The sequence below is a fragment of the Aotus nancymaae genome, unplaced genomic scaffold (genome assembly GCF_030222135.1).
Source record: "Aotus nancymaae isolate 86718 unplaced genomic scaffold, 86718_ANA_hifiasm-v0.15.2.pri h1tg000040l, whole genome shotgun sequence".
Lineage (NCBI taxonomy): Eukaryota > Metazoa > Chordata > Mammalia > Primates > Aotidae > Aotus > Aotus nancymaae.
In genome coordinates this window covers 92501948-92523044 of record NW_026988454.1, presented here as the reverse complement: position 1 = coordinate 92523044, position 21097 = coordinate 92501948, and the positions used below count along the sequence as shown (strand labels likewise).

General features: G+C 38.1%; 1 protein-coding gene across 1 annotated transcript in view; it reads left to right on the top strand.

The window, feature by feature from the left end:
* Positions 1-21097, top strand: part of CD109 (CD109 molecule) — a 145761-nt gene that overhangs the window by 108967 nt on the left and 15697 nt on the right. Inside the window, exons 24-29 of the mRNA XM_012471821.3 lie at positions 11777-11858; positions 13687-13915; positions 14929-15094; positions 16766-16956; positions 17994-18149; positions 19211-19276. Coding sequence (XP_012327244.2) covers positions 11777-11858; positions 13687-13915; positions 14929-15094; positions 16766-16956; positions 17994-18149; positions 19211-19276 — 890 coding nt within the window. The remainder of the gene's footprint in view (positions 1-11776; positions 11859-13686; positions 13916-14928; positions 15095-16765; positions 16957-17993; positions 18150-19210; positions 19277-21097) is intronic.

The following is a 21097-nucleotide window of genomic DNA, read 5'->3' as shown; positions in this document are numbered from 1 at the left end:
TTTAGACCGTATTTCAAATAGATGGATTTTGTCTCAGGTAGGTGATGGGCTACATGGTGTTGACATGTGCAGGAAATACAAACACTGAAAAGCTGTTACTGTTCCTTTAGCAAACTGTTCACTCATGGCTGCTAAGATGTTTGTTAGTAATGGCTTAAGAGTTAGTTTCTGGAGGGAGTTTGTATTATACTAAGGGATCTGAAATTTAAAACTCACTAAAAATCTAGAGGAACACTCATTCATTCATTATTTACACATTTGTGGAGTGTCTCTTAGTGCCAGGATCAGTTCTAGTGCCAAGAAAAGAGAGGGAACCAGGGCCTCTCTTCTTTAAAATATATATATATATATATATATATATATATATATATATATATATATATATAATTGCATTTTAGGTTTTGGGGTACATGTGAAGAACATGCAAGATTGTTGCATTGGTACATATCTGGCAATGTGGTTTGCTGCCTGCATCCCCCATCACCTATATCTGGCATTTCTCCCCATGCCATCTCTCCCCAACTCCCAACCTCCTGCTGTCCCTCCCCTAGTTTCCCCAAACAGACCCCAGTGTGTGATGCTCCCCTCCCTGTGTCCATGTGTTCTCATTGTTCAACACCCGCCTATGAGTGAGAACATACGGTGTTTGATTTTCTGTTCTTATGTCAGTTTGCTGAGAATGATGGTTTCCAGGTTCATCCATGTCCCTACAAAGGATGCAAACTCATCGTTTTTGATGGCTGCATAATATTCCATGGTGTATATGTGCCACATTTTCCCTGTCCAGTCTATCATCGATGGGCATTTGTGTTGGTTCCAAGTCTTTGCTATTGGGTGAAGGATATGAACAGACACTTTACAAAAGAAGACATATATGAAGCCAACAAACATATGAAAAAATGCTCATCATCACTGGTCATTAGAGAAATGCAAATCAAAACTATATTGGGATACCATCTCATGCCAGTTAGAATGGCGATCATTAAAAAATCTGGAGACAACAGATGCTGGAGAGGATGTGGAGAAATAGGAACACTTTTACACTGTTGGTGGGAGTGTAAATTAGTTCAACCATTGTGGAAGACAGTGTGGTGATTCCTCAAGGACCTAGAAATAGAAATTCCATTTGACCCAGCAATCCCATTACTGGGTATATATCCAAAGGATTATAAATCGTTCTATTATAAGGACACATGCACACGAATGTTCACTGCAGCCTCTCTTCTTAATGAATTCGCTGCTCAGTGGAGAGGATGGTTTGTATGTAAACCGACGCAGTGCCGTGTGGTGGAGACCTTCTTGGTGCATTTAAAATGTCAAGCAGATAGGGGTTAAGAGAGAAATGTTTGTATGAGGAGGACCTGCTGGACCCTGAGGAAATGCCATGCTAGTGAAGACTGTATCCTGACACCTTGAAAGGTGGAAACTGTTCACAGGCACCAGATCCTTCGTTCTGGCAACTTGTTAATAACAGCATTTAACGTGAGTTGAGTGTGTACTATGTGGCAGGCAGTGTTCTAAGCACTTTACATCTCATACCTCATTGAAGGCTCACAATTCGTATTAGCATGCTCCTGTTTTTTGCAGATGAGCAAGCTGAGGTGTGGAAAAGTTAGCTAGCTTGCCCAGGGTCACGTAGTCATATAGAGCTGGGATTTGGACTCAGCCTATGCTCTTGACATCCACACTTAGGAGGAAACAAAGAGATGTGAAACATGTTTAATAATAATAGTAAATTTGATTTTCTGAAATACTCCAAAGCCAACCAAAAGTTACAGTCTCAGTTTTACATTTCCTTATCAGTGGACCTCTAGCACAAACTCTCTGTGGCTGAGTTTTTCTCTCTGCACAATTTGTATGATATATTCTGTCCATCAAACTCTTGAGGATTAGAAGGGCTCACACAAACTGATTAAAAATAAGAATTCATTATAATCTAAGAAAAATATAGTTCAATACCTCCTAACTCCTAATTTTTTTTATGACAAATGGATTAAATGCAAAGTAGAGGCACACTATTGTTTACTAATTTCTCCACAGGAGAATTAGAAAACTCATGTTAGTGTTTCTTCTAGGCTCCCTTATTGTGTAGAGACCTGTTTATTCTAAACTAATTCTATGTAATGACAGTAATAGCAACTAACTCTGTATAAATGTTTTACGCATGTTTCATTTAATTCTCACAAAAACTCTAGGAGTAGGTGAGAGACAGATGAGGAAATTGAGGTGTAGAGAGGTTAAATAATTTACCCATGGTTTTCCCCAGGTGATCTAGCTCCAGAGTCCACCTTGTTCCTCAGCACACTATGGGATAATTCTAATCTGCGAGGTTCTCAGGTTGTGAGAAGCAATGGGGTATGATGGAAAGGACCAGGAACTGGGGCAGGATGCTTGAGTAACACCACCGTGTACGAAGTCTCATTGGAGGTTCTGATAAAATAGTAAGGGAAGAACATGGAGTCCTGTAGGGAAGGAGGCAGCAAAGGTTAGAATATGGGTTGTCGGATTAGACTGAAGTGAGCAGTAAGGTGTTGGGTTTAAGTAGATGAGCTGGAATCAGTGTCCAAAGATCTCCCTGGGATAGGATGGCACAGACACAGGCTGAGTGGGAGTCAAGGGATTGAAGATCAGGAACAATGCAGTGTATGAGGCCACAAACCAAGGGAGACCAGGGTTTGGAATCAGGGTGGGTGTGGCCTGAGTTCTCATGTGGGGAATGACATCGTGATACATCTTCCCTTAGATTAGGGCCAGACCTTGCAGACACTATGGCCGGCCCTGAAATGCAGCAGGTGGTTAGGTCTTCTGGGAAATTTGCAGAGATCCAGCAGTTGGAATTTCCTGCATAGAGTTGCCTATGTAAAATTATCCTTGTTTATACACATTTGTGGATTGGTCATGTTTTAAATATATACATGCAAGAATAACCTTTTTTAAGTGGTACCGAGTGGTCTCTGTGGTATATTGTGTGCCATGCTAAAAACAAATAAGATCTTTACACACTGGCATAATGACTGTAATTAAGGAGATAAGTAAAAATTATTTGGGATTGTCATGTTGAACTTTGTACCTTTTGAAAACAAGTTTCCAGTTTGTATTCAAGATTTAGTTTGTCTGGTTTCAAGTAGAAACTACAATGGAATTAGACTGGGGCTTTATAATTTGGTATACATTCTTTGGGATATTTTAATAAAATAAGGTAAAATATTTTAGAGAATGCCTCATAATTCCATATTTTTATATGCTTTTATGAACTATAACTTTGGCTAATCAAATATTAATGCTTAAAAAGATAGGACAAATTTTACGTAGCTTGAAACATTTAAGCAATGAAAACTCATTCCTTAAAAATAATTTCAGTATGTATCCTAGATCCTTTTGCTGCAGATCAGCAGTCATCCTGCAAAATGAATGGTCCAAAATCCTCAGCATCTGTTGTTTTCCCAAAGCAGTGCTAGCCCCTTAGGTCAGTCCCAGTCAGGTAGGTGGCCAAACTGTAGTTTTTCAAAGTAACCCAGTGAAGATCTCTTATGATTGCCCGAGATCCCTCCTCACATTGGTTGGTTGTTAGAAGGTGCAGAGTGGCCAGAGTGCAAAAAAAGTGTTGTTCTCTAAATGCCAGGTAGTCCTCTCAAGAGTTGAGAATGCTGAGCGCTGCAGCTGTAAAGTAGGTGAGTTTCCCCTTGAGAGGTAGTAGATCGGGGCATAGCACTGGCTGTGGAGGCAGTCAGACCTGGGCTGGAGTCCTGGCTCCCCACTTGGGCCAGGTCCTTAGCCTCTCCAAGGCTTGGTTTTCTTACCTGGAAGACAGGGATAATACAAGCACTCACTTGGTGGGGTTGTTTGGAGGAGACCGTGAGAAATGTCAGCATTTTATTCAGTACATAGTAAGCACACAGTGAATATCAGCTATAGTAGGATCAGTTGCCTCTAACTAGGGAGTTAGGGGTTAATGTCAGCAAATAGATTCTGTCCATTCTCCCTCTAAACACCAATATGAAATTCTTCTATTTCTCTCCATCCCACTGCTAATTGTTCCATTCAAACAGCACTATCGCTCACCTGGACTACTCCAACGACTTCCTGAGTAGTTTCTCTTTTTCTGTGTTCCCTCCACTTCAGTGCATTCTTCATATCACATAAAAGGGATCTTTGAAAGCATCAAGATCCTGTCACTTGCTTGCTGGCAATCCTGCAGTGGGCTCCCGGCCTCAGCCTACTGGGTCCTGGGTGATATGGCTCGGCCTCCCTCATTAGTCTCCTTTGGAGCTGGCTGTGTCTGGAACACTGTGAGCTCCGTGCTGCTTCAGGGACAGGAGGCTTGCTCTTCCTTCTCCTGACATGCTTTCCCCCTGGATCTTTCCATGGTTGCTCCTTTTCATCATTCAGGTGGTGTTTGCCTCAGAGCAGCCTTCCCTGACCACTTAGTAACTCTAACTTGTACTACTCCATTTTATTTCTTCACTTAACATTACTTAAAAGTATCCTGTCCAACATCTGTCCCTGGATTTAGAGGGGGAGCTCTGTGACACTGGGGGCCATGGTTGATCTTCATTGTATAGCTATGTGAGCATCTCAGTAAATCCAGAATAGGCGAATGACTTATTACCAATATTAACTTCTATGGACTTTAGGTTTATCATCCTAATGTGGATATTGGGTCCAGAAGATCCCTGAATCCGAAGTGCCACAGTGTAATGTGATTATTTCTGGGCACTAAGGGGTCTGCCTGGCCTTGGAATTCTCTTAGAACCTAAGAAATGTGACCAGTGATTTCCATGTGCTACTCTTTGAGCTGGTGAAGTGGCTGATGAAAGTCAGCACAGTAGAGCTCCCCAAAAAGACATCATCTCACATGCTGAACTAAATTATGTTTCAAAGTAGTAGACAAAAGCTTTTGGTATAATGCTTTTCATTATAAAATCGGTGTCTCATTTCAGAGACTCTCTTTTTTCTTTTGCCATCACATTTGCCAAAGTCCTTTAAATATACCGTAGTAGTTCTTATTTTTTAAGAAATCAAAGTGGCTTCGGCATGAGTCATGATTATATTATTTAAATGTCATTTATGAACAGCGCATTGTTTTACTTAAATCATGCTTGGCCCAGGAGCCCTGTAACCTAAGCCACTGTTTTGTTGGTCGAAACAACAGCTACATCATTGAATGAAGTGCCTTTGCTGTCAAAAAGAAAAACGGAACCATAACGTGAAAACTGTTTTTGATAAGGACTGGAAATCCTGAACCTGTTAATTGAAAATTTAAACCATTTGTTTTCCTAAGATATTTAAATCATAATGCCTGCACTTCAGTTTTTTAAGGTAAAACTCAGACCAAGTCTAGTTGAAAACATATTTCCTCCACTGAAGTAAAAATAAGAGAAAGAGGGCTTCAGAATGTAGATGTTGCCATTGGTCACAAGTATGGCTAGTGGCAATAGCTTAAACAATAGCTTAAAAAAGCTGTGATATTCTCACTTTCCATTTCATGTCATAGAAAGTAAGCAAGTTCATAATGATTACTTTTAATACAGATAATTTTTTTTATCATCTTATTAGTAGAGGAAATTCTTGAAATAGTCACAAGAAGCCTATTTTATTTCTTTTATTTACATATAATTTTGACACTTGAGGTAAATCAAGTCAAACCATGTTCAGGTTGTTGCTTTTTCATGTGTTTGTGAACAGCATTTTTATCTTTACTATTGTAAATTCTGAAATACATTTATGATTATTCCAAAGAAAATTCATAACCCAGAACAGGATGTATCTTATCTGGCCCTTTATGAAGCGCTCACGGGTTTTTATCCTAATAACCTCTGGACTTCTTCTGCATTTCGATTTTCAGAAGTCTGTGAATGTTCTGAGTATGTGATTACATTTCAAGCTCAAGAGCTGTTCTTAAAATGATTAACTTAAAGGCGATACTCTTATTTCTTCATAAACTTTTGGAGAAAGCTATGTTTTTGCCTTTATCGTCTATTGTGATAAAAGGTCTTCAACTTAGATGTCTGCACTGGAACACTGAGCTGTTGTGAACATTATAGATGAGTCATCAGTGTCCTGTTTTCTTTTTTTTTTTTTTGAGATGGAGTCTTGCTCTGTCGTGCAGTCTGGAGTGCAGTGCTGTGATCTTGGCTCACTGCAAGCTCTGCCTCCCAGGTTCAAGCGATTCTTCTGCTTCAGCCTCCCAAGTATCTGGGACTACAGGTGCATGCCACCACACCTGGCTAATTTTTATATTTTTAGTAGAGACAGGGCTTCACCATGTTAGCCAGGCTGGTCTCAAACTCCTGACCTCAGGTGATCTACCTACCTTGGCCTCCCAGCGTGCTGGGATTACAGGTGTGAGCCACTGTGCCTGGCCCTATTTTGTTTGTGGAATGGAAATTAGGCCTGACACACTGGGATGATTTGGAGGACAAACAGCCGAGGGATCCACAATGATGCATGCTGGTTTAAGATGAGGACGGAAACCTCACGGGAGACTCCCAGAAGGAGTCATACACGTTCTCTGTAGGTTCCGAATTTCTCCTTTACTTTTCCCTGATAGCAGAGCTGGTGGTTTGGATTCTCAGTGTTATCTAAACCTGCTCAAGAAATTCACTGCAGAACTGGTGATTGTCTGTGGCCTCATCTCCTCTGGGCTCGCTGCCTCTAGTGGAAGAATGGTGCTAGTTGTTGATATTAGTGGGGAATGTTGGAGGTCAGCCACCTGAGGGGTAATTTCTTTAAGCACTGATCTCATCTCCATGATCTCATCTCTGACTGGTTTCACAATATCTCATACTTGGAACTGCCGTTGTTGATGTGATCTGGGGGCTTGGAGGCACAGGGTCCTTCCTCGAGGTGGTTCTTTCTGTCACAAAAAGTACCTCCTGTAGGGATTGAGAGCCTCCAACCTCTCTTCTTTTTTCTTCTTCCCTCTCCTTTCCTTCTCCTCTCTTCTTTCCTTTTCCTCTTTTTTCTAAAATTGAGTTCATAGTTAAACTCTGGCTATCTGGAGAATTTAGTCCTTAAGTGAAAATAGAGGGAGAATGTCCTGGACTCTTGCTGATTTCTTTTGTGAACATTAATTGCTTTGCTTCTCTGTGATCCCTGGCTGCCTCTGAAAAATGAACTAATATATGGCATTTTTAAAGGTTATGTGAAAACTCAGCTGAATTTTACCAAAGGTACAAAGAGAAACTGGTGTAAATTAGTTCAACCATTGTGGAAGACAGTGTGGCAATTCCTTAACGATCTAGAGCTAGAAATACCATTTGACCTAGTAATCCATTACTAAGTGTATACCCAAAGGATTATAAATCATTCTATTATAAAGACACATGCACACATATGTTTATTGTGGCACTGTTTACAATAGCAAAGACTTGGAACCAACCCAAATGCCCAGCAGTGATAGACTGGATAAAGAAAATGTGGTGCATGTACACTACACAGCCATAAAAAAGGATGAGTTCATGTCCTTTGTAGGGACATGGATGAAGCTGGAAACCATCATTCTCAGCAAACTGACACAAGAACAGAAAACCAAATACCACATGTTCTCACTCATAAGTAGGGGTTGGGAAAGAGAAGACATGGACACAGGGAGGGGAATATCACACGCCGGGGCCTGTTGGGGTGGGTGGATAGGGGAGGGATAGCAAGGGGTTGGGGGATAAGGGAGGGATAGCATAAAATGAAAAAGAAAGGTTATGTGAAAACTAAAATATGATAAAATGAACTAGGGTAGTGATAATACTTATCATTTAATTTTTTCCACTTTTGTTTATGTTTAGAACATGGAGAACATTAACATGCTTCCAAAAGACTAACTTATTTTGAGAAGTATATTCAAAAGAGGGCCTCTTCTTCCCCTTTTCTTGCTCTCTACCCCTTGATGGTAACTGTATCAGGCTGTTTTTGCATTACTGTAAAGAACTACCTGAGGCTGTGTAATTTATAAGAAAAGAAGTTTAATTGGCTCATAATTCTGCAGGGTGTGCAGGAAGCATGGCACCGGCATTTCCTTTAGGAAGGTCTCAGGAAGCTTACAACTGTGGCAGAAGGCAAAGAGGGAGCAGGCATATCACATGGTGAAAACGGGAACAAGAGAGGCAGTATCAGGGGGTGATGCCACACACTGTTAAATGACCAGATCTTGCAAGAACTCACTCACTATCTCAAGGACAGCACCAAGATTCAATGACCTCCCACTGGGCCTTACTTCCAACATTGGGGATTATAATGCAACATGAGATTTGTGTGGGACAAATACACCAACTGTATCAGTAACCTACTTACTTCATTAGTTTCTAGTTTTTCTTTTCTCTCTCTCCTTTTGCTAAAAACAGGCCCTCTCCCTTTGCCCAGGCTAGAGTGCAGTGGCACAATCACGGCCCACTGCAGCCCTGACTTCCTGGGCTCAGGTGATTCTCCCACCTCATCCTCCCGAACAGCTGGGACAACAGGTGTGTGTCACCATGCTAATTTTTTTTTTTTGTGTGTGTATTTTTAGTAGAGACAGGCTTTTGTCATGTTGCCCAGTCTGGTCTCAAACTCCTGGGCTCAAGTGATCCACTTGCCTTGGCCTCCCAAAATGCTGGGATTACGGGCATGAACCTTGGCGCCTGGCCTCATTTCCTCTTTTTATTATACAGAAGATAGTATGTACTATATGTACTGTTTTAACTTTGCCTTTTTCACTTAACAGTATATCCAGGAAATTACTCTGCCTCAGTTGACAGAGCTGTTCCTCATTCTTTTTTTCACAGTTGCATAGTACTCCATCATGCATGTGTACCATAGTCAATCAGTCTCCAGTTGTTGGGCACTAAGATTGTTTCCATTATGGTACAATTACAAATAATGCTGTAATGAATAATCTTCTGCATGTATATTTTTGTCTTGTTGGAGGTGTATTTTCAGGGTAGATTCCTAGAACTGCGATTACTGGGTCAAGGGTAAAGACATTCCCCTACATGGTAGTTGTACCCTTCTGAATTCCCTCTAGCAGTGGATCAGTGCTGGTTTCCACGCAGGTCACCCAACAGAAGGAGTGGTCAAACTTTTGAATCTTAAGGCTAATCTGATGGGAGAGAAATGGTATCTCAGTGTAGGTTTGAGTTTCTCCTATTATGAAGTTAAACATGTTTTCTATATTAGAATTTGTCTTCATATTTTTGTCTTTTGTGACTTACCTGTTTTGTCTTTTATTCACTTACTTCTATAGGACTTTTCATCCTTTACCCTAAATTTATAAAATTTCTTCATATGTGTATACATGTATGTAATAACATATAAATAAAAATTACATAATGCTGATATTAGTTATTTATCCATCTTATATGTTGCAAATATGTTATTTTAATTTATTTGTTTGTTAAGCCTTGCTTATAGTGTGTTTTGCCTTGGAACAGTTTAAAGACTTTTAAAAAATGGTCAAATGCATCAATTTTTTTTAGTTTATTGCATGTGGTGCTTAGAAAGCCTTCCCCTACACCTATATTAGAGAGTAATGCCTAATGTTTATTGAGAGCTTGCCATATAAAGGTACTATACTGAGGACTTTTCTTCTTTTATCATGTTTAATCACTGGAAGAGCTCTGTGATTTACTAGGAGACGGTGGCCTTGGAGCCAGTGAGACCTTGGCTTATTCCCAACTTCACTCCCTGTCACCTGTGTGACCTTGCACCTGGTGTCTGTATCCTCTGAGTTTCAGTCTCATTATCTGTAAAAAGCAGAATAATAATAGCATCTATGTTAGAAGGTTGTTGTGAGAATTACCTGAGGACTTTGAACAGTTCCTGACATCTAGTGACTGCTTAATCAAAGTTGGCTAATTATTATACATAAAGAATATAATCTAATGCTCCCTTCTTCAAATTAAGCAAAGTTCTGTCATCACATTAAATGTTTATGTTTCTTTTACCGTAAGTCTTAAATATCACCATGAAACAGACTATCTTGCGTGGTTTTTCTTTACACATTTTGTTTTATTGTAATGTAGATACTCAAATCTAAAGTTTCTTTTGGAAAGACTCAGGGAGAAAAGTTTGGGACTTGATGGTAGGAGCACATTAACTGTAATTTCAAACCATTAATGCTTATGTTTAGTTAGTCAAATATGAATATTATTTATACTTATGGATGCTTCTAAAATATGGTATTCATAAAGTCAAATTTATTTATTACTGGAGTTTACTGGGGAATGATTTCAACATTTCACAAATGAATATGGTTGCCAGGCTTTGTCTTGGCTGTGCTGCAAAGCTCAGGCTGTGTGCCCTCACCTGCTAATAGTGGAATCCTGTAATTTTTGGAAGGAGTTTTGGCTATCAGAGAGTCATTGATAACGTCTTGAGCTGGAAATGTTTCTGCTAATGCTTGCTTTTAAGTGATAAGTTATTGCTATCTTAACTTCATTTTTAGCAAGTTAGTTTACTGTGGGTTGTTTGGTGAATCTTTAGTGTTTGGCCCACGAGTTCTCACACTGGTCTTTGATATTTGTATGCATTGCTTTGCAAATATGAAACATCTGCTTTTTATTTGCAATCGTTATTTGTAACTATTTGCAGATTTGACACATCTGCTTTGATTAATGCAGATACATGAGCCTTAACCCCCACCCCAATTTACTTCTGTAATGCTACTTCATTGCCACCACTAAGTATATATATATATGTGTGTGTTAGTGGAAACGTGGAATTGGTGGGTAACTTAGATACTCAAATCCAAAGTTTATCATGTTTAATCATTGGAAGAGCTCTGTGGTTTACTAGGAGACAGTGGCCTTGGAGCCAGCGAGACCTTGGCTAATTCCCAACTTCACTCCCTGTCAGCTGTGTGACCTTGCACATGGTGTCTGTATCCTCTGAGTTTCAGTCTCATTATCTGACTAAGAATAATGATAGCATCTATATCAGATGCTGTAGCATCTATGGCAGGCAAGTTGGTTTTTTGGTTTACCTCAGTTGGCCATGGCCAAAAAATTTAAGAGCGATTGTCTTAGATTATGTAGCATTTCCTCCTTTCTATTGCTGGTCTAAGAATAGAACATATTTTTATTTTCTGTTTTGGCCTTAAACTTTAATTAATGATACCCTACATAGTGTTTTTCTTGAGAGCAAACAATTCTAGGTGACTAAGCATTGAAACCATTATGGTGAACACTAGAGAGTTAAATAAAAATCTGCCTTTAATTTGCTTGCTTTTGAATGGCTAGAAGTATCAATGCCATAGTGATCTTTTAATTTACTTTAATTTGGGATATCACTTTTTTTGAGACAGAATTTCACTCTTGTTGACTAGGCTGGAGTGCAACTGCACGATCTCGGCTCACTGCAACCTCTGCCTCTTAGGTTCAAGTGATTCTCCTACCTCAGCCTCCTGAGTAGCTGGGATTACAGACATGGGCCACCATGCCTGGCTAATTTTTGTATTTTTAGTAGAGATGGGGTTTCACCATGTTGGTCAGGCTGGTTTTGGACTCCTGACTTCAGGTAATCCACCTGTCTTGGCCTCCCAAAATGCTGGGATTACAGTTGTGAGCCACTGTGCCTGGCCGAGATATCAAAGTTTTTTATTTTATACATTCGGCTTGAAAAGTCCTGGCATTTCAAATTTTCAGCAGCACTTAAAATAGAAAGTACTCAATATTAGCTCCTGGTTTGACTTCTTTTTTCCCCCTCTCTCCTATATTTCCTCAACATGAAGTCACAATTAGAAACTTACATCCATTGTAAGTTAATGATTATTTTGATTTTGGGTATCTGTCCATTTTTGTGTCTTTAGGTTACCAGAGAGAACTTCTTTATCAGAGGGAAGATGGCTCTTTCAGTGCTTTTGGGAACGATGACCCTTCTGGGAGCACTTGGTAAGTGTCTTTGCCAACTGAACAAATCTGTGTCATGGAATGGGCTTTCTCTAGGTCACAATAGCCATGAAATTGACAGATATATCTCTATATATTATAGACTGGGAGGCTGCTTTTCCCTTAGTCTGGCTTTAAAAAGAGATTCTGTTTTTAAAGTATTATTTTCAAACATTAACAAATCAAATGTTTTTATTTAGAAAAGATAAGTTATAAATCCTCTTTTGTGTGTTTGTGGAAAAATCGCAATAAAAATACTTTATGATGATGGTGCGACTGATAAAATCACTTAGAAATGCCGGGTGATTGTGACACAGCTTTTTTTCTTAATCTTCCATGACTAATACAAGTGTTGTGTTAATGCAGTCAATGTAGTTTCTTTAAGATTTTTTTTTTGCGTGTGTGAAGAACAGTGATGGAATTAAGTATGAACAGCCAGTTTCCTTCAGACGGGAATCTCTATGTGGCTGATTTTGGATGATTAATCTCTCTTCTTGTACTTATCTTTAATTTTCTATTTTACTCAGAAAAAGATTGTCTCACTGTATCAATCAGGATAGACTAGGAGGGCTGTGGTGACAACCAACCTACTCAATCTAAGCAGTTCACAATGGAGGGATTTCTTGTTCATGCTGCATTTCCATTGTGGTCAGCAGGGGGCTCTGCAGCTGCCACTGTGTCCACATCTGAATAGGAGGGTCCAGGTTTTCCACAGCCTGGAAAGAGGAGGCTGGAGTATATAGCACTGGCAATTAGAGACTTCATCCTGAGTGTATCATTTCTATTCATTTTATCCTTCTCAGAGCTGGTCACATGGCTATGCCTAACCTCAATGGGGCAGAAAAGTGAATTCCTCTGTGTAACCAAAGTAAAACAGAACGGGGTATTACTGAATATTAGTAATGTTTACCACACGAAACCTTATATAACATGAAACAGATCTGCTTCAAATTTTCTTTTGGCCTGAGTCAGGATATAGAACCATAAATAGAAAGCTTTCAGTGTTTTATTGCTTGATGTTCTTTTTACCTCAGTATAGTGTTGTGTAGCAGGGACTGGCAAACTTTTCTGTAAAGGGTCAGAGTGTAAGTATTTCAGGCATTTCCAGCTACATAGTTTCTCTGTTGCATGCTCTTCCCTCTTCCTTCCTCTTCTCCATCTTTCTTTCCCGTCTTTGTTTTTTTCTTTTCTTTATCCTTTTAAAAACCACTCTTAGGTGGTGGTGTGGGCAGGTGGGGGCGGCGGTGGTGCACGCATAAACAGGCCCTGGGTTATATTTGGCCTGAGGCCCAGATTTGGGCGAGGCAGATTTGGCCCATAGGCCGCAGTTGGCTAACTCCTGTCCTATAGGAGAGAAAAATATCATTTCCCCCACCTGAAGTACTACAGTTTGCTTGTGAACTATGTGTACATTCTTCATCCACAGCTTTGGGGCTGAGTGAAGTGTGTTTGAGCTCTTCTTTGGTAAATATCTGGAACAATCCAAAGATGAATAACCTTGGACAATTTATTTAACTCTCTTAGACTGTCAGATTCTCAGTCTACAAAATAATGGGCTGGATTAAGTAATTTCTAAATTCCTTTCCAAATCTGATGTTTTTGAGTCAACATGGCATTTCTTGGCCACGCTCAAGTGGAAACCAGGTCTGCCTGCTAGAGAGAGTTGCTTACCTTGTCTATTTACTGTTTTTCTTTCCTTTGTTCCATCTTCATTGATTCTCCCTTTGGTGAATCTTCTGATGGGGGAAAAAGTGTTGTTTTGCTTGCTCAGTGTTATTTGGTGAACCTTACAAAGTGTATTTTATGTGATTTTCCCCCCCTTTTCATAAAGGTTGTCAGCTTTTGTTTTAAGATGTTTCCTTGAAGCTGATCCGTACATAGATATTGATCAGAATGTGTTACACAGAACATACACTTGGCTTAAAGGACGTCAGAAATCCAATGGTGAATTTTGGGAGCCAGGAAGAGTGATTCATAGTGAGCTTCAAGGTGGCAATAAAAGTCCAGTAACACTTACAGCCTATATTGTGACTTCTCTCCTGGGATATAGAAAGTATCAGGTATTTCATCTTTAATTTAATAAATGATTGATGGGAAATTCAAGGAGGGTGGGTCTTAATGGGTCAAATATGTATGTGGAAACTTAAAAAGTTGCAATTTTACAACACGTGAAATTTGAATTTGAGCACCCTTTTGCTTGCATTTGTGGCCATGTTCCAAAATCTGAGGATAAAAACATTGACCCACTCTTTCAGAGTAACTAAGAAAATTACAGAAACGTTTTTGAATGTATGTATTTTACTTGCTATTGGTAAGATAAGTCAATACATGTTTTATCATTGGAAAAGTTAATTTCTGAGGGGAAAGAAAATTATTTAGAATTTGACAATGTGTTCTAGCAAGCTTAGGTTGTGAAGGATTTTTTATTTCTAAAACATCATGGAAGAGTTACAATGTCTGTTAATTTAGTGCTGAGAACACCCATACCCTGAAACGTGTGTTGAATGGGCATGGATGCCTGGATGAGAATGAATATGCATGGCAAGGTAATGCTGATGAGCTTAAGTTTGCTCCAGAGCTATCCTGGTGATCGATGCCATTACTGCTTACTGCCTACTGTATTTTATGAGATCACCAAAGCCATTCTTTCTCTTTTTTTAGGCCCCCCACTATTTTCCTGTTCTACTACTAGGCTTGTAGAAGCTAAACTTTTCCTAAACTTAGAGCCGCAATACCAGAGATCAAATATAAGAAATACATTTCTCGAGGAGTTTGCTGTTCTTGTCTGAGTTTATGATACCGAGTGGGAGAAACACTGGCAAAAGCTCTACTTTTTTCTTCTAAGGAATGATATGTGTTTACTTATAAAAACTGAAAAACAGTATTATTTAAAAAATGCATGGCAAGTCTTTAAATGTCAATAATTATGGTTGATTTTCATTGCCTAGGACAAGGTCAGGTGCTTCATAGATGCTGAACTTATTTTTTAAATGAATGTTTCAAAGTACTTTTTGTTTGAATACGGGTAATGGGTTACTTTGAATAGTAAAAAATATACTTTTTTTCTTCCAAGCCTAACATTGATGTGCAAGAGTCTATCAGTTTCTTGGAGTCTGAATTCAGCAGAGAAATTTTAGACAATTATACTCTAGCTCTTATAGCATATGCATTATCATCAGTGGGGAGTCCTAAAGCGAAGGAAGCTTTGAATATGCTGACTCGGAGAGCAGAAGAAGAAGGTAATGTGCCAGGCCCATTTAAGGTTGTTATGCATTATGAAATATATAACTTACATGACAAAAATTTTTAGCCAGGTTTGAAATTGATTAGTTCTGCATCTTTTGATGAAAAGTAAAACACACAAAAAGATCAGGATGGGCCTGATATGGCCACAGTGCAATTTGAGGGCTCAGATATCTCTTTATTTTAGATATGTCATGCCCAATGTCAGTTACCCTTTGAGTGTCTGATACCATTTCTGATTTGGCAGCCTTGTAGCTTGCTAAGACCTTGGGTTCTGGCGAGACTTAGGTTCAAATTCTGGTTCTGTACCTTACCTTTATGAGGTTCAGTTTTCCCAACTGTAAAGTGGGAATAACACCTATTTTAGAGTTGCTGTGAGGATTAAATGAGATAATGTGCAATGCTGCTGCATAGCAAGTACTCAAAAATAGGAACTAAAAGAAATGCTAATTGAAAGAAATAAGTGGATTATGTGCATTTTATGTATAAAGTGGACAATGATCTGGGGTGTGTAAGAGAGATGGGAGTGGGTGGACAGAAATAAGATAATGTCCAGTGATTCAAACTTCTGTTAATTCAAGAAGGGATAATTGTAGAAAGTGTTTAGAGGCTTCTGAGACTGTAAAAAATATTGTATTAATAATAACTTAGATTGAATTCTTGTTACCCATTCCAAAGCTGGGGACTAGAAGATTGTTGCATAGAGGCTGAAGCAGTCTTTGACATTTTTTCTTCTTGTCTGCTTGACTAAGTGATAGTTATTTAATATTCCACCCAAGTGTAATCATTATCTAAATAGTAATATTTGAGAGAGGGCACCAAGTAGGATAGTCCTCTGGGGGATAGAGCAGAGTTATCTCTAGGAAGGTTGTTGAGTTGGCTGGGGCTCCTAATTTTTTTCTTGGGGGCTTGAACCTCAAACTTCTAACATCAACCTTCAGATAATGAAAATGGAAGAGTCTTTCCAGAATATTAGAGCTAGTTAATGGCAGATTCCCAGAATAGGATTCTTTTCAATGTGTGCTACAACATTTTGGGGATGGCCTGGTCAGGTAAGTAATGTATGTTCTTGTCTGGAATATATTAATTTTTCCTTTTATTTATTGTTAGTCTTGAGTCAAACATACGGAATTTCTCTTAGGAAAACTATTGTCATCAAAACATCCTCAAATGTAGGCAATGGGAAAAGGATGAAAATGTATAAGTATATAGGTTGAGCATCCCTAATCCAAAAATCTGAAATCCAAAATGCTCCAATGAGCATTTCCTTTGAATATCATGTCAGTGCTCAAAAAGTTTCTGATTTTCAAGCATTTTAGATTTTGGAATGTATGTATTCTGTAAATATTCCAAAAATTTAAACGAATCAGAAATTGGACACATTTCTGGCCCCAAGCTTTTTGGATAAGCTATGCTTAACTTGTAATAGTTTTAAAAAGTGACATACTTGTACATGTATACATATGTATGTGTGTGTGTTTGTGATAAATAAATACATGTTTGGCATAAATAAATACCTGTATACAAATGTGTGTGTGTGTGTGTATATATATATATATATATTTATGCTAGTTAAGTACAAGTTGGATCAGAGTAGGAATATTTAATGGCATAAAATGTAATTTTTCTGGATAAATGATCAGAATGTTATTACTTTTCTCTTGCAGGAGGCATGCAATTCTGGGTGTCATCAGAGTCCAAACTTTCTAACTCCTGGCAGCCACGCTCCCTGGATATTGAAGTTGCAGCCTATGCGCTGCTCTCACACTTCCTACAGTTTCAGGCTTCTGAGGGAATCCCAATTATGAGGTGGCTAAGCAGGCAAAGAAATAGCTTGGGTGGTTTTGCATCTACTCAGGTGAGAGATGAGACTTCTTTTCCCTTTAAAGTATTCCCTTTAAATTATAGTATATAGTTTAAATACTATAATACTAGTATTACATATATATGTATTATAGTATTTATATGTATTATAATATTACATATATATGTATTATAGTATTTATATGTATTATAATATTACATATATATGTATTATAGTATTTATATGTATTTAAACTGTATACTATATACTATATGTATATGTATATATACACATATGCGCACGTATATATGTAATATATATGTATATATATACATACGTATATAATACATACATACACACATATACACACACACACACACACACACACACACACACATATATATGGAAGTATGTGGTTGCACATTTTCCTTGATTTTATAAAATTATTTGGCAGTTTCAAAGTTTAGTAACTTAAGCCAAAGACTAAATTCACCAATTTTAATTTTTTTCTCCTCATTATTATGAAGTTTATATCTGATATTTGTATGGAATAAATCAGTTCCCCATCTACATTTGCCATTTTTCATCTGTGGTAACTGATATAAGAGTAAATGCTCAGTTTCATATAGCAAATATTTTCTATTTTCTTTTCTTTTTTTGGAAAGGAAAAACTGAAACTTAGTTTACTGACAATATGATCATTTATGTGCAAAATTCCAATCTACAAAAATGCTACTAGAATTAACAAGTGAGTTTAGCAACATTGTGGTATAAAAAAATCAGGGTACAGAAATCCATTGTATCTATATATGAGCAATGGAAACTCAAATCAAAATAGCATAAAATGTGAACTATTTAGGGATTAATCTGACAAAAATCAGTAAGACCTGTACACGGAAAACTATGAAACATTTCAGCAAACATTTTCTGAGCCTCTTCTGTACTCTAGCAAGGAGATTCAAATATGAGTCAGGGAGCATTCCACTCTGAAGGAAGGTGGATGAATGTACAGCAACAAAACACAACTAAATTTACTCTTTGAAAACCTTGGTATATACTTATATGCACAAATGTTTTTCTTCCCTCAACAGGATACCATTGTGGCTTTAAAGGCTCTGTCTGAATTTGCAGCCCTAATGAATACAGAAAGGACCAATATCCAAGTGACCGTGATGGGGCCTAGCTCACCAAGTCCTGTAAACTTTCGGATTGACACACACAACCGCTTACTCCTTCAGACAGCAGAGGTGTGGGCAAGAGGCAGTTTATTTAAAAATCTGTGTAGATGATTCTTTATGCTGGAATACTGCTTTATTTGTAATCTGTTGATTTCAACAAAGACTTGTTTCCAGAGCTCTGTAGAGGAATGGGGAAGAGTGGTGCCCTCCTTTGGTTGAATTTGCTGAGCTCTGGAAGGGTGGGGAACTTTGGAAAGATTGGTGGAACAGGAGAAAACATGGGCAATGTAACACTGGGAAAGGAAGGAACATAGAAACCTGTTAAGTTTCTATTCTTCATAGGCACTGTGCTAGATTACTTTACATATGTTATTGCATTTACTTCTCAAAGTAACTCTAAGAAGTAAGTGCATTTATCCCCATCATACATGTGATAAAACTGAGACTGAGGGAGGTTAAGTGACTTGCTCAAGATCATGTTACTAGTAACAGTAGAGCTAGAATTTGAACTCATTATTCTAAAGACCATGTTCTTTCAGCTGTTCCACATGTCTTCTTAGGAGAATTGATAGAACTAGTAGTAGAATTCTTACTTTAACTGGAAGAAAAGGATATGCTAGTTTTTAACTTTATTTCCTTGGTCAGTTTTGGGGGAGGTTGAGTACAATGAATGAAGGTGATAACTTCAATTCTGGAAAGTGAGGAAGAGTGGTGATGACAAAGGAAAAGAAGGAATAAAGTTAGTCACAGTCATAGATAATATGTTATTGTGCTTCTAGGAAAGCCAGGGGATTAGGCCCTGATTAAGGGAGGTCGGGGAGGAGATGACTTTAGTTTCTTGTCTTTTATGTTTCAACCCCAACAGGAGGACAGACTTATAAGTAGCACTAATGTGCCCTCCCATGGGCAGAAGTGAGGGAGCTTGGAGAGTGTGCACTTTTCCTGCCATCACCTTGCTTACCTATTTAACTCATAGCTTTTGGTATGTGAGACAGTAGCAAAGCTCTTAGTGCTGTCAGTGATTGCTTCTGCTCCTATTGAGGGATAGGGCTGATCTGTTTTGCTACTTGGAAGGCTCTACATATGGAACATTAGCTTCATTCACTTTTTTTTTTTTCACCTTGATTCAGCTTGCTGTGGTACAGCCAACTGCAGTTAATATTTCCGCAAGTGGTTTTGGATTTGCTATTTGTCAGGTATGTAACAATGCTTATTTTTTTAAAGTTAAATATGACTTTTTATAATAATTATTTGGTTTGGGGCTTTGCTAAGTCTTTAACTTAGATAACTTGAATATAGTTCTTAATGATATACATCTATGACTTAAACAAGATATATCACTGTCTTTAATAAAAAGTGTTAAGAGATGTTGCCAGTCAGTGAGTAGAGAGCAATTATATAGACTGATTTTCTATTTGAAAAATATTTCTTGGAGATTATTTGCTTTTTGAAGTGAGGGTTAAAATCCTCTGATATGATTCCCGATAACAAAAACATGTTTTACTTACAATTTCTTAATATTCATCTGATAATATGGTAGAATTATTGTCAACATGGTAGAATTATTTACTTGAAGGGAGGAATTGTATCCCTTTAATGTAAAATCTTGTATAATAGTAGATATAACAATTAGAGCATAATTATGTTCAATGCTGTGGCATAGGAAGAAAAATCTAAAGAAATTTACATTGTTATGGTACAGCAGGAGCTACAAGAAAATTAAAGTAGGATGAAAAATACTGAATAAAATAATCATTATGCAAAAGAGTACATAAAAATCTTGAGGACTTTAAAATCATCTCATTAGAACCCCAAGATAATATGTAATAGGACCAGAAACGGGTGTGTGCTTGGGTAGAAACAAGCAAACAAGTAAAAACACTGAAACACTTACTGAGAATGTTAAAAAAAGGCTATTAAGGAGATAAAGTGCTTTTTTGAAAACTAGTACAATCATTCTAGTTGAGAGAACAGGTATACTTGGTGAGTATGGCAGGTATACCTTGCTAAGCAGGTATAATTTAGAAACTTCCAAATAATTCTAAGATTATTTTGTATGATGCTCAGAACACAGTAAACCTTTTTTTTTTTTTTTTTTAAAACTAAAGGAAAAATGATCGGCTGGGTGCAGTGGTTCGCACCTGTAATCCCAGCGCTTTGGGAGGCCAAGGCGGGTGGATCACGAGGTCAAGACATTGAGACCATCCTAGCCAACGTGGTGAAACGCTGTTTCTACTAAAAATACAAAAATTAGCTGGGCGTGGTGGTGTGCGCCTGTAGTCCCAGCTACTTGAGAGGCTGACGCAGGAGAATTGCTTGAACCTGGGAGGTGGAGGTTGCAGTGAGCTGAGATTGTGCCACTGCACTCCAGCCTGGCACCTGGTGATGGAGCGAGATTCTGTCTCAAAAAAAAAAAAAAAGAAAAAAGAAAAAAAATGATCACAGTGAAAAGGAATGATATTCAGTGAAAAGGACAGAAAGAGACAGTGAATAATTTATTTTGGTCTTTACTAACAAAGACCATGGGAAAATTCTCATTCTCAAGCTTTCTTGCAATCCAAGAGTAAATCCAAAAGTAAATATTCAGTGTGTTCTAGATAAAACTGAAAAATTACATATACTTAAATCACCAAGTTGGTTGGGATTCATTTTTGATAAACTGAATGTAGAGAAATTACTGAAACCAAGTGATTTTTACTTGAGGCTTGAAGGACACAGGGTTAAATGTGGTACCTGCTTGTCAGAAAGTTCACCAATCCCACATCAGTCTCAAAATGCAGAGGGACCAGTAGGCATTTTTCATGACAGAGGGAAAAAATACAAAGAAGTTGGTCACCCAGAAATGAGTATTGAGATTTCTTACAGTTAATATTTTAATAAGTGCTCTGGAAAAAGGAAGGCAAAGAATACTCATGAGTTTGCAGTAAATATTACCCTCTTTTGGGTAATAAAATACTAAACTGGTGGAAATAAACGGCAAGATCTTTTGAAGTTCCCTGAGCAAGCAGTTGAGCTTT